Raw genomic sequence first — 14597 nt, 5'->3', positions numbered from 1 at the left:
AACCGGAAGGTCGCCAGTTCGATCCCCGGGCTCTCTATCCTGGTCATTGTGTCCTTGGGCACGACACTTTACCCTACCACCTACTGGTGTTGGCCAGAGGGGCCAATGGCGCAATATGGAAGCCTCACTTCTGTCAGTGTGCCCCAGGGCAACTGTGGCTACAACCGTAGCTTGCCTCCACCAATGTGTAAATGCGAGAGTGAATGAATAGTGGCATTGTAAAGCGCTTTGGGTGCCTTGAAAAGCGCTATATAAATCCAATCCATTATTATTAAGTGAAAGAATGTCTTTTAATGTATCCAGGATGACTTTGGCCCTCGGACTATCGGTCTTAGCGTTGAAGGGTCGCCCTTTCAGGTAAACACTGACTCTGAATGGGGCATGACAGATTTGATGTTTCTGATGCCATTTGTCCTATGACTCATTTACTGGTTTAGTTTTACAATACAGTACGGTAATAGTTTGGGAGCTCTGCATAAAACAATAATCACAGTTAAAGACCAAAAATCTGCTCAAAATGTTTTGATGAGTTGGCTTGAAGATGCTGTATTATAGGCTGGTGCTTGAATGAATCTTTACCTTTAATTATGGGTTGTATATTGTTTTCTTTACTGTCATTAAGTTCCTAATAACCTGTTTGTAATATAGTTGGACTGGTATGATTGTGCATGTGCCGATTACACTGAAAAACTTTAAAATTTTAAAGTTTTCCATGCACAAAATCACTCGAGGGACTTTTCTTTCTTTATGGGGAAAGATCACCATCTTCAGGCCAAGAAAAGTAGTAACATAAAGACACTGATAGACTCATACACTGTGTGGCTTTTAGAAGAAATGAGACAGAATTGAACATTTTATGATTTTATTTCTCAAATAAAGGTAAAAGTACAACAATAAATTAAAAAATATATATCTTTGGGTATCAATGTTAATTTTTATGACACATATACACAAATAAAAACAATAAATAGCTAAATAAATAATATTTACATTCTTCATTTACAGCATAGGAAACATGGCTGCAGGTGCTAAACACTGTTGACAGAGACCATCTTAAAGCCTCTGATGGTGACATTCATATTTGTGAGCCACAGGCTGGCTTGCAGCATCTTTTCTCCCACCATGTTGGGCATGAACGGGATTGGCTGATCCACTCTTCCTCCTGGAGGCAGTGGGGGCATCCTGCAGGAAAATGTAGAAAGCTTATTTTTAAAAAATGTTTGCAAAACGTAGAAATTTATTCCAGTAACTTAGAGTGGCTGACTACAATAAACGTCCTGTCACTTTGCATCACGCCTCTAAGCAAACATTCAGTGATTATCCTGCTATGCAGCCATGAACATATACATGCATAAAACAATGTAGATTAAACATTGGAGGGAAAAAAAAAAAAAAGGGAACAGGAAACAGGAAGCTGAGACGATATATGATCTGTATCAGAAGCTGTGACCGCGCTGCAGGACTACAGATGATACTGCTCCGTGTCACATCAACAAACATCCACAGGAAATGTAGTGAAGCACTCAGTGGTGAGATCATTATCCCCTCCTGTGTCCAGGGTCAGGAAGACTAGCACTCCCTGACAAGTCAACATTCTCTCAAGAAAGACAGTGTTCCTTTCTGCACTGCACAGTGACACTCCTCTATTTTAGAATTCCTGTCATTAGCAGGCATTTATGGCGTTCTAAAGTCCCTGTGGTGTCTATTAATTATTGCCCATGAGACAAAAAAATCATTCTTACCTGAACTGAACTTTGCCTTGGAGCAGCCCAGCCCCAGCTACAGTCAGTACTCCACTGACTGGGTGAGAATATGGGTTGATGAAGGTCACTAGGGCAGTCTGTTCGCTGTGTTGCTTGATGGACTTTTCATCTGCAACCTGAAGGACAAACACATTAGTAAACCCAGAACATTTCCTCAAGTTCTCCATTATATAACTTTAAGCTAATAAATATGACATAACATCTGCTGTCTGCAACTCATACTTGTAACTATATGATTACATTTTTATTCAAAAAGGAGAAATATTATAGAAATTTTCAAAACCACCGATGCATTTTTTTCACAGCTGGTGCATCATCAAATCAGATATGAAAATCCTGAATGCCCTTTAAATACTTTCTTATAATATTACATAGCAACCTGTACTTGGTATCAAAGCATTGGAATTTGTGCTCAAAGACATAAAGTTTAATTAATTAATTTGTTTAAAGAAGTTTAAGTTGATGGATGCAATAAGTCTGTATGTGAGAAACTTTAAGGAGGAAATATTGAGAATTTTTGTAAAGTACCTGTATGATGAGCTGTGGACTGGTGATGTTGAACTCCTCTGAGCTCAGGACTCTCTCCTGACTGGCAGTATCCTCCACAACAACTGCAAGGTTGATCAGGTTATCCCCTACCACGTCTTCATACTGTGCTAGGGGGATCTTCTGCCTCACTACCTTGACTGGATAGAGGAAGTGACACAGAAATTAGGTTGTGTTAAATAAATAGTCAAATCCAAATAGATTAAGATCTGAAAACAACAACAGTCCTTCAAAGGTGACTATTTTAGTTGTAGATGAGAAAAGTAAATGTACCTTCCATAGGTGCAAGTTGTAAGACACCGTGGTTTTCCCAGAAGGTGTCCGAGGGGCTGTGGTTGTATTCTTTTGCCTGGGCATTGAGGTGAACCTCCAACATCTTGGCTACATTCTGCTTGTTCATGATTTTCACGCTGAAGCTGACAGGCTCCCCAACAATGGGGAATTTGTCCAGGGTCAGGAAGACTAGCACTCCCTGGGATGAACCTGCTGAATAAACATGAAAAAGTCCTCATGAAGAGATATGTTTATAAAGAAATCGGTATAAACTCTGATGAATACATTCAAAACTACAAATTACCTCTTCTTAGTGTTGAGTCACCTGAACTTGAAGAGCTTCTTGATGAAAGTGTTGAAGTTGGGCCTGTGTTATAAAGACAGAAAGACAAATGTGAGTATGTGAGAGTGCTATTATTTCACTTTATCACTTTAGTTCAATATATCACTTCATTAAATTGCATAATGTGCAAATCAATGAGCAGAATTCTAGTTTTATGGTCATACTTTTGATGTATTTGTAATCTCCTGTGATCTTTTGCAATCTGGGGAACCCAACAGCCTTAGTGCAGATGAGGGAGCCAACTCTCTCAGTGTCTTTGCTGAACCCGAGCACCTGACCCTGGCCCAAGATGATTGTATGGATATCAGCATTCACACTGGCGTAGACAAATGGGACATCATAGAACAGGTCCACACGCTTGTTCTTTATTGCTTTGACTGGTGCGGGGCCACAGCAGTACACTCCTGTGATGATGGCAGAAACAAGACCGTTTTGAAGAAGTTCACAAAGAATTAAAGAGTGGAAGAAAAAGTTTAAGAACTTTTTTTAGCACACACCTCCACTTCTCTGCTGAGGAGTCGGGTCAAGAACTTGCCAGCCATCCATTCCAGATTCAAGATCCCGACGAGTCATCCAGCACTCCACCCAGACATGGAAGTTCCTGTTAAAGTCCAACAAAAGATAAAGTTAAGCATTAAAATGTCATTAAAGTCTTTAAAGTAGTTAAATAATACAGTTTATAAGCAAAATATAAAACTGACCAGATGCTGTCTTTGGTGCGGTTTAACTTCTGCCCTGTTGCGCTGTAGTATTCCTCAATCACCAGGTTGCCATCAGTGTCATGGGCAGAGTTGAAGTTTGTGATCACACGGCAAGGAATGCCAAGAACTCTCATAACTGAAGCACAATTGATTAAAAAAAAACACTGTTAAAATATTTGAACACTGTCATGGAAAAAATGACTCGGTGTTAAAAAAAAAAGGAATGAAAACACTTTATTATGATAGCATCATTTAGAACAACTGATTATCAAAGACCAGAATTACATGATCTAAGTTACTTGCTTTTATAAGGTTTTAAAAGATGAAGATATAAGCACCTGTGCACATGACAGCTGCAAAAACCCAGCACTGTCCATACTTGACTGGGCTGTTACCAGACTGGTTCCACTTTCTCAAAATGTCCCCACTCCCAGTCCACATGGAGGGACTGACACCTTGTTTGAAGTCGCCTGTCCAGTTCCCCTTCAGCACCCCACGGTCATCCTCACTGTTGATCTAAACACAAAGCACAACTTAAGTATAGTTTTTACTGTTTGCACAGCACGTGCCAAAGATGCCAAAACAGGTTTGGGCATCCCATAATTTTCCATGTTGCCTTGGCAGTTTTACAGTAATAATTACAGTGTTGCTGCATGTGACATTTAGTGTTCAGAACATTGAAGGCTGTGTCTCTTCATCGTGTCAATGTGCAGAACATAGTGTCCCAGGTTAAGCCCAAGCTTGTTTAACAAGTAGAAATGATGCTCATGTAATAGATTGTAAACAAGATCCAAAAACTAATGTGATTCATACAATTTGTAAAGCTAGTTAATGTTGAATTTGTGTTGCTAGACAGAATCTGTTGACACTCACCATGGCAGACACAACCCGGCTGAGGTACACGGGGTTGTTTCGGTTCAGGTAGTCCATCTTTCTGTTCTTTTTGTGCTGAGGGCTGACTTGGAGCAAATTCAAGCATGCCTCCAGAACACCAGACTCATACTTTACAAGCAGAAAAAAGAAAAGAGAAAATTTGAGTACATCCTGTTAAGCAGGTGGTTTGAAGTCAGATTTAAGGTCAAGATTTTACTATGTGCACACATACTTTAAGATGTTTTATCTCATTGATCCTCCAAAATTTGCACATTTATTCATTTTCAAATATTGTTTTGAAGAATTATTAAAGTGAACTGAAAGTGAACACTGGGAATCTTTCAAAACAGTGTTACAGAGAATACGATCTTTATGCACTTTGATAAAACATAATACACTCATACATAATACCTCATTTAAAAGGCACATCTTCTGGTAATACTTTTTTTTTGAGTTGCTTAGTGTTCAGTTTGCGACTTTCTTACCTGATCAAAAGACCACGGTCTTTCAACAATGTTTGTCCCTGATCCCATAAACAGCAACCCAAAGTCACTCTGGATATATTCTTCTCTCTGATCCTCAAATGGGATGTATACTGTATCCTCTGCAAGAAATACATCCTGCATTTAGAACCACACAGTGTACTAACATTTTCAAGTCATGCTCAATTCAACATTTTCAAAGAGATTTACAGATCATTCAGTCCACGGACCTATATAGTACTGTAGCAGATACTTAAAAATAAGTAATTAATAATTTATTATGTATTCTACAATAATGTAATTTTCAATATGGTTTGTGTGTTAGGCCACACAAACCATATATGTATTCTGATACATATATGGTTGCTGCAACAAGCTACCAAAATAAATCTGATTCTCCAGCACTGATACTTTGCTTCACTTACCAGAACACCAGGGGTTGCAGAGCAGGATGAAATTGCCATATGCAGAGCTTTTCTTGCCATCCTGAGTAAGCACACACAGCTGAAATCTGTAGGAGCCGACTGAGGCAGAGGCAGGAGAGTAGATGTAGATAGAAGGTTTCAGAGGGTTCCACTCCTCAGGGTCAATATAGGCATTCCAGCTGGACTTGGAAGAGCTCTTGGAGAAGGTTACAGGCATTACTGCGTACAGGTTACCTGATGGGAAAATTGAGGAATGTTAGAAACACAAGCAAAAGCCTTAAATTGTGGGTTAGACCACTTGTATACAAAAGCATCCATGCAATATACTCAGGAAAGTACCTAGCATGATTTTCACCCTCAGAGTATTGATCTTAGGGTTGAAGGGTCGCCCTTCCAGCTGAACGCTGACTTTAAATGGGGCTCCTCTCCGCACCACCAGAGATTTGGTGTTCCTGAAGCCATTCGTCCTATGACTCTCAAGGTTTTCTGATTGTTCCAGGTCAACATATTTTATCCTCAAGTCTGCAAGTTGAGAAAAAGAAACATTAAAGACTGTCAACATCATACATTGTCTGTAACAGTAAAAGGCAATCACGCACAGCAGTAATCATGGTAATAATCAAATCATAATCATAGTCTTTATCAAGAGTGAATTTGCTCTGTATAACAAATGAATAGTAATGAATAGTAAGGAACAGAAAAGAGTGAAAGAGTTTGCATTTCTGAAGATGAAATCTCACCTTCCATCTCTTAGTCTCTCTTTCTCACAGCAACGTTGTATGACTCCACTATCGCCCACTAAAGCTATATAAGCATTTTGCCCAACCCTTCTTAAGCATTTCAGAAGGCGGGGAGAACGCAGTGTGACTTTCTTGAATAGAATCTGCATTCAGACGTCATGTTATGACACAGGATTCAACTGAAGGATGATTCTATTACGTAAGTCCTAGATTTTGTTTCACATACAGGTCTGTTATCCAAATATTATTGTTTACATTGTGTTCTAAGTTTATTTGCAGAGAGGCTTTTTTCTGACGATTTTGAATGAATGACACTTGTTAACGGCTAGTTTGATGCACCCACTATTTGAATATGTGACTAATACGATATTACAAAGTTCTGCATATACAGTATGAGGTGGTACTAACTATTTATTTTGTTGACTATAAGGTTGAGTTGGATGTTCAAAAACTTGTGTGAAATTATTTCAGTTTTGTGACATGGCACGTTATCCTGCTGGAAGCAGCCAGCTGAAAATGGGCACAATATTGTCATAAAGATAAGGACATGGTTAGCAACAATACTCGGATAGGTCGTGCATTTAAACAATGCTAAACTGGTACTAAGGAGTCTAAAATGTGCCAAGAAAATGTCCCCCAGAGCTGCGACAGCCTGAAACTTTGATACAAGGCAGGATCATTTCTTGCTCTTATTGTGTTTAACCCAAATACTGTCCCTGCCATCCAAATGACCAGGCAACATTTTTCCAGTTGTCTGTTGTCCAGTTTTTGATGAGCTCATGTGAACTGTATATTCAGTTTCCTGATTTAGGTGACAGGGATGGCTGTTGTGGTATTCTGCTGCTGTAGCCCATCTGCATTAACATGTTCAATATACTGTGCAATCAGTGATGTTCTTTTGCATACTTTGGTTGGAACAAGTGTTTAACCTTTCAGTATGAAGCAGTCTGGCCATTTTCCTCTGACTTTTGACATCAACAAGTGATTTTCACCCTGAGAGCTGCAGCTCACTAGATATTTTCTCTTTTTAGATGATTCTCTGTAATCCCAGAGATAGTTGTCCATCAGTTCAAGCATCAGTTTCTGAAAGACCAGTCTATTCACGCCCTCTGGATGACGTATTATCCTTTTCACTATTACCACCTTTATATTTCAAAGTAAAATATCAATATCAATATTAACAGTTTGTTGCAAAACACTTGCCTATTTTGATAATCTCCACAGCTTTAAAATTTCAGGTATCTGGTGGTTTTCATAGTTGTCTTTTACATGGGCAGCCTCCCTGCCTGACATTGGAGATGAGATACTAAACTATGAAAGATTTTATCTTGTTTGAATCCACTGGAAAAAATGTCCATCTATTCTAAAAAATAAATTAGACTCCCACATGCTTTCACGCTTTGATTACATTAAAAAGAGTCACAAAAATATGCATACCAACCCACCTAGTCCACCCTGTTACTGTGGAAAACAGTAACTGGGTGGACAATAAGAAAGAGCATGTTTTATGCTTAAGTCAACTATTATTATTCGTATGATGCACAACAGGGTTGCGTGTGAATAGAAATTCTTTTTTAACATTTTTATAAGCCATATGATCAAATTTACAAAAATACTGGTTTATGTTGTAAATAAATGTAACCTGGTGGACATGTGATGATAAACCATCAGTGAACCACTGTGAAACATGAAAAAATGGCTGATGAAAGAGTATTTTCTCTTTGTCTAGTAGATGATTTTCCTTCAAAAATATATAACGAACTATAAGCAATAAAACTAGAGGACCAATGAAGAGTGTGTTTCTTTTTATACAATTTTAAAAGAAAATGTTAGCAGATAAACTGGAAACAATTTTTTTTCATGTTTCTTGTTTGACTTTATGAATTGTTGGGTTTCTTAGCAGGATAACACATGAGACCAGAGTTGGAGTCTATTTTCAGACAAATAGACCACTTTCACAGACTTCCCTCTGGGTTTTGCTTTATCTCTATGATTGTTTATTCTGTATACCTACTGCTGTAAAAACAACTTTTTCCCAGCAGACATTTTATCACGCACACAGATGACACTGCTTTAGTAAGCCCCTACATGATTTGTTAAGGTAAATCATCATGGTAACAATAACCAATAAGTTGTTAGGAACTGCGTTTCCTATTTTAGAAAGTGGCATCTTCTTTTTTGCCTCCTCTTTTCAACTCTTGCCATCCGCATGGCACTATTGCCCCCACTTGCTCACAAAAGAAAAGATCTTTAGCTCCATATTGGTGTATAGAAATATCATGATTTTCCCAGAGGGACAAATAAATATAGATGAGTGACAAAGGCCTTTTCTTCTTTTCTTTTCTTGTCTACATTTCTTAATGCAAAATGAAGACATTTAAAATGATGTCAAATGCAATGAGGCTACATGAATATTAAAATCACCCTCTGCAATTATTTTATCTGAGCTGAATACTAAAAAAAAAGCTGAGCACTTAAAAAAGAGAGATTAGACTTAAGGGGCAGGAGGAAAAATGGACAACAACAAATAACAACAACGCTTTCCAGTTAGGGTGGCTAAGAGTAAGGTTTTCAAATGAAAGACATGTGGTTTTTATTAATTATACATCTCCCTCAACTCTGTAAGGCAAAAGGTTAGAGCAGCTATCCATAAATGAGTAACAAAGCTAAACTATGAAGACAAAATTGGCCATTACATACATTCATACACACTCATGTGCAGCTTTCCCCCCTCTGTCACTTTATCTCTTTACACGAACATTCCTTAGGTTTTGTAATTCATTGATTAATCCACCTCAAATAAGTTGCTGCACAAGGATATGGAGTTTTGCCCCAGAATAGAAGCGTGGGAGGTTAGCTATTTGAAACTCATCATTGTTCACTCTGGTTTGCCTTTTAATGAAACTAGCATCATCATCATCATTGCGCAAATGTTTTTGTAGTGAAGGAGCGCTCACCCACTTATAATTACAAGCACGCACAATATCTTGGGTGGGAAGCATTTTTGGAGAATGAGTACTGACTCGCTCTCATGAATTTTAACTGTTGCTTTCTATGTTTCATATCTGCCTGGATTATACTTTTCTTGCTCAAATCGTAACATAAGCCATTTGTTGAAAAGTGTTAGTGTAAGAGTGAACAGTACTGTGTTGCATTATTTTACATCAACAGTGTTTTTAGTTGAAGTTGTTTGATATTTTATTTTTTAACATTTGACATTTAACAAGTAACACCAGTGCCTTTTAGTCGCAGCACATATATAATCTTTTTTTGTCTACACAGAACTGTTCATGAAGTACGGTGTAAGTGCACTTAGTCTATATTTACTTTTAACAGAGAGTATTATCTAAATTATAGAAATAAGCACTTTCGTTCAGAACAGCCCTTTTATGGTGTTATAATAATATGTACAGTATTATTACCACCAATGGGTAAGTAAAATTCTGATGCTCTAAAGCATGGATTGTCGTGGCCAAATTAAAGGTGTTTTTTATTTTTTATTTTATATATCGTTAGTGTTATTTACCAATGGAGAGCATAAAGTAACATTAAATTGAAACATTGAAAGTCATCATCCATGTCACTGTCACTTCTCATTTGAATTTTGCATCAAAAGTGATTCTGTAAGTTTGACACTAGGATGTAATTTCATAAGGAATGCATAAGCACAAGTACTATTATCATCAGTGAGCTGACAGTTCTAGCTGAAATACCTGGCCACCTGGGGGTGTTCTGTGTGGGGTTTGCATGTTCTCCCAGCGCATGCATGTACAACATGCCCAAAAGTCTGCATGTGAATGACTGTCTCTGTGTGATAGGCCTGTTATAGACTGCCCTGGGTGCAGGTCTCTCTCTGTGTAACAGTTGGGTTAGGCTCCAACACCGCTGTGACCCTGAATTGTCCAAGCAGTTAAAAATGGATGGATTCTTCTAGTAAATGTATACATTACCATTAATAGCATTTTTAAAGTAATTAATATTTCAATTCAAATAACAGACTGTAGAACATTTTTAACAAGTATACAGTAGAGAATGCACCTGCTTAATTCAACCAACTAAACTTGTTTTTTCTTGAAACTGGCCACGTTGGACCAATTTTGTGAATAAAACTAGAAAACCTATGCAACGTTGTTGAACAATATGCTATTGTTCAACAAAATGATGCAATCAAAAAGTGATGATTAACCCTTTGAAGATTTCACTCTACATTAAATATTATATAACAATGGCACACCTTGAGTCACTAAGACAACCTAACAAAATCTGCAACATGCAAATCCAGTATTTCTTCTGCATGCATTGCTGGGAGGAGTTCAGGCGTAAGCAGTATGAAGAAATCATTATTTCATAAAAAAAAAAACGCAAAGAAATACGTGTCATTATGCTTCATCATTCAAACTTGCAGAATGCATTGCAGAAAGAACATTAACAGTTCATATATAAGTTAAAAATAACAGCTGCCATTGCTTTGTTACTGAATGAATGTTAAAGAATGTTTTAATTTTTTTTAAATAAATCAGCTGACAACTTGAGGTGACACAAATATGTCAATGTGTAGCTACAGGTTTACAAGAGATAACAGAAATTTAATTTAGTTGTTTATTAATTCTTCAATTATACAGCAACTACATTTAGTGACATAGCTCTGGAAAATCAGAATCTCCAACAATCTGTACAATCAGATAAAATATGAACACAAAATCATAGGAAGTACTGCAACCATTGCCTTTCAGCAATGGTACTTAAATATGATGGTTGAGCACTTTAGCGAGAAACTTGGTTGATACTGACAAACAGAAAAGAATTAGGACATTCAAATACAAACTTCAGTGTCAAACATTTAAAAAGGCAAAATTCAATCATATTTAGAATAGTGATTAAAAAAAGATTATTTTACAAAAAATAAAACAATAAACCTTCAGTTTTGGGCAGCAGTCCTTGGCTTATTGTAAACTAGGAAGTCTGAGATGTCATGCCACACGTTGCTGTCATGATAGAGGTAGTTCATGGAGGACTGCAGTGATGGCTGGAGTGTATGTGGGTAATACTCAAACAACCACAAGACGATACCCCAAACTAGCGTGGCAAAGAGTGGGAAAGGGTCATGCTTAGGCTGTGGGATGAATCCTTTCTCTACAGCCAGCCGAGACAGGGCGAACAGGATTCTGGACAGCAGGTACATGTTGATCTAGAGTAGAAAGTAAAGAGTTGTATAATCGGAACACAGACAGATGCAACAGGCAAGTTTGAAGTTTGACACCCACAGGCTGCAGTTTGTCCTACCTGACTGTTAATGTTGTTGTTATCGCCAAACACTAACCATCCACCAACACAGGCAGCCAGAAATGAGTGAGACTGTAAACTCTTTCCTTGAAGTTTCTGCTGCAAAGCTTGCAGTCCTTTGTACGTGAACACAAAGCACGCCAGGTTTCTGGAGTGGGTGTATGTGGCCTTCAAAATGGCTTTGAACTTGTCGTTTAAACTAGAACACAGGAGGAAAACGGGATGTTTTAACACTTCAGAGGCACGCGAAGTGTAGCACAGGGTTTGTTTGGGTTTGTTTTTTTTAATATATATATAAGCTTGAGATTTATGCCTTACCTGCCACTTCTAAATAGAAATGTCATAACCAGGGCATGTGGTGCTCTGATTTTAGCCCCATATCTGAGAAATAAACAGAGTGTTATATAAGTGCTTCGCTACCGGCTAAAAATCTCCACTTATTGTTATTATCCTCAGCTGCTGCTAAATCCACCGCCAAGTTACCAGTCTGGCTCTCTGCCATGACAGAGAACAACAGCTAAAGGAACAAGTGCAATAGTCCAGCTGATAGCAGTGTAAGTGTAAATAAGTAAATAGCGTAGTTAAGCTCGCAGGGTGCTCCACTGAACTCACACAGCGCCGTTCCTGAATCCCTTCAAAACTGCCAACGCCGCTTTGTATTTCTCCTGCTGTAGAAGATTATTGACGGTATACAGAAGAGTTCTTATCAGATCAGGACCTGCCATGACTTTCAACGGAGCCGAGGGGAAACAGATACAGGTGGGACACAACAGTGCAGAATGCTGTGCCACATTAAAAACGCACCCTGTAGCCGAGTTCTATTAAAGGTTCCTATGCGTGCAGAAGCGCAGCTCAGTGAGATGAAACTAACACTGAAGGGGAAAGCTCTAAAACACCACAAAACAGTACAAGTATTGTGTGGTTACTGAAAGTAAATAAAATCGTACAGGACGTGTCTTTACTCTTAGTTTTTTTTTTTTCAACACAGTCAGGATATCTGCTTAAATCCAACAAAATCTGAAGTAAACTTTAACTCGATGAAAACTACACAAAAAACGAACAAACAAAAAAAATGGAAAAAAGAAAATAAGTAAATAATCAAAAAATACCGAAGTGTAGTAAAACTCTAATGTTATTTGAAACCGCTCCACCTGTTGAAAAACACACTTTAAAAAAGAAAAACAGAAAAATATATTTACAGGTAATTTAGCTGAAAACTCTTCAGTATTTTGCACAATGCCACAAATGACATGAGGAAAAGAGCCTACTGCACCTCATTATTATTGCACTGCAATTTATTGCTGACTGTAAATTAAATGCCTAATTTTTGATACATTACTGCACTAGTTATTCATCTTCTGCTTATTACATAATGCAAATGTGAATATCTCATATGAAAACTGACGTGTTTTTATGTCAACCTTCACTTTAAATGCAAGCCTAAGACCAAAGACCAGTTTTTGACTTTATCCTGCAAGAACGGTTACAAATTTTAGGATGTTAAAATAACAACAAGGAGAGGGCATAATTTGTTTAGAGGTATCAGCATGTACACATGCAGTATTCTAGCACATTTGCCAAGACACCACCCATGAAATTCAGGCAGACACTTTACTTATGTAATAGATTCATACAGTTCCCCATCATTTCTTGTTCTTATCTTTAGAAATGTCACCTTGATAACTATTAATAACTTATAGTAGATAACTCTAGTAGAAATAAAAAGTACCATATGCTTATAATTCAGAAGTCAAGTTTTAAAGAAACAATAATTAATATTATGTAACAGAACAATTAGCAGACAGCAGTTTCTGAGTCACAATGTTAAGTAATGGCTTATGACATGCACATACAGTGGTGTGGTGAGTACTATTAACGTTGTTCTTTGGGGTGGAAGAAAACCTATTCTAAAAACATGCTCATTTCTTATTTTAGTAGAATTTGTTCTGTCTATTAAACAAAACAACTAAATATGAAACTTTAAGGAAACTGTGTTAGTCATTTAATTATTGCATATTACATAATGTAAGAGTGGATGCTTCATACAAGTACTAATGTAAAATTATGCAATGAATTCTAATTGTTATTTTTGTGCTCTCCACTGTATATTTTGTGATTCTTATGTTTTTTGAAAGGCATCACCCTTTTAACCAGGATTTCAAGTAATACTTACATCCACACTATAAATGCTGTCTAGAAAATCATTCTGTACAATACAATTATACAACTGTTTATGACTTGTATAGTTCATATTTCATAATTCTGTATAGTTTCATATTTATATCCTGTTCATAGCTTGTACACTCACTACAGCCTGTACATACTTATAGTTATAACATATTCATAACATACCTTCATACCATGTACATTGTAACATACCCATAATAGACCCATGGTTTGTACCCTCTCTACAATAGACCCATTTTTGTAATATATCTATATAACTATATTATTGCTAATATATATATGTATTGCTAAAGCACTTTCTGGGTGGATGCAAACTGCATTTCGTTGCCTTGTACCTGTGACATGTGCAATGACAATAAAGTTGAATTCTAATTCTATTCTACAACATACAGTTGAAAGAAAGCAACACAACATTCTCAAAAGTACAAACAGCATAGTGAAACAGTGCTAGAACTTGGTAGTTCACTCACTGTTTCAGCTGTTACATAATGGAGTAAGCATCCTCCTGTTAAATGATGTTGCCAAGAGCCATCTTACATACCATCTGGTGTATTCTGGTACATTCTCTGTGTCAACACCCATCAACATACCCAGCATATGTAGTTTTGTAACAAAGAGAGTTCTCGTTTTCTTTCATGTATCTTCTGTGTGTTTTCAAAGACAGCAGTTCTTACATAATTTAGGTCACTTTGCTAAAAGTAAATGAAGACAGCACTCTGACAAAACTGTTGGAGACAGAGATAGATTTGTTTGGGAAATTTCAGCTCACAAAGGGCAACAATAAACCCAGCAAGATGAAGAGATCAATTCAAGTGGAAGACAACATAAAAAAAAAATTATTCAATTAGACTCGGAAGAAATATACTTACAAAATGAATGAGTTGTGTGTTGTAAGTTATTGTAATGTACGTGTACAAAGTACCCATCACACTTTCAGTGTTTTAATTGTTTTATTGCTCTTTTTTAAATCTACTAAATCCA

General features: G+C 37.2%; 2 protein-coding genes across 3 annotated transcripts; both read right to left on the bottom strand.

The window, feature by feature from the left end:
- Window positions 1-845: 845 nt before the first annotated feature.
- LOC143412423 (protein-glutamine gamma-glutamyltransferase 5-like) lies at window positions 846-6241 on the bottom strand. 2 transcript variants are annotated; one of them, XM_076884294.1, is made up of 14 exons: window positions 6147-6241; window positions 5746-5928; window positions 5407-5640; window positions 4985-5103; window positions 4500-4628; window positions 3965-4142; window positions 3627-3762; window positions 3423-3526; window positions 3090-3329; window positions 2887-2949; window positions 2583-2795; window positions 2292-2449; window positions 1743-1879; window positions 846-1182 (listed from the first exon to the last, which is right to left on the bottom strand). In XM_076884294.1, exons 1-14 carry the CDS (start codon window positions 6151-6153, stop codon window positions 1029-1031), a joined length of 2055 nt encoding a protein of 684 aa, XP_076740409.1. In that variant the 5' UTR covers window positions 6154-6241; the 3' UTR covers window positions 846-1028. The 2 variants fall into 2 exon arrangements, with proteins under 2 accessions (XP_076740409.1, XP_076740410.1); XM_076884295.1 differs by having other exon boundaries at window positions 2583-2792.
- A 4490-nt stretch (window positions 6242-10731) lies between these two features.
- On the bottom strand, window positions 10732-12231 carry pxmp4 (peroxisomal membrane protein 4). Its single transcript, XM_004547630.3, has 4 exons — window positions 12042-12231; window positions 11748-11810; window positions 11430-11628; window positions 10732-11334 (listed from the first exon to the last, which is right to left on the bottom strand). Exons 1-4 carry the CDS (start codon window positions 12152-12154, stop codon window positions 11065-11067), a joined length of 645 nt encoding a protein of 214 aa, XP_004547687.1. The 5' UTR covers window positions 12155-12231; the 3' UTR covers window positions 10732-11064.
- Between the last annotated feature and the right edge of the window lie 2366 nt (window positions 12232-14597).

Source organism: Maylandia zebra, linkage group LG5, assembly GCF_041146795.1.
Source record: "Maylandia zebra isolate NMK-2024a linkage group LG5, Mzebra_GT3a, whole genome shotgun sequence".
Taxonomy (NCBI): domain Eukaryota; kingdom Metazoa; phylum Chordata; class Actinopteri; order Cichliformes; family Cichlidae; genus Maylandia; species Maylandia zebra.
The sequence above is the reverse complement of the archived record's forward strand: the minus strand, read 5'-3'. Positions and strand labels throughout refer to the sequence as shown.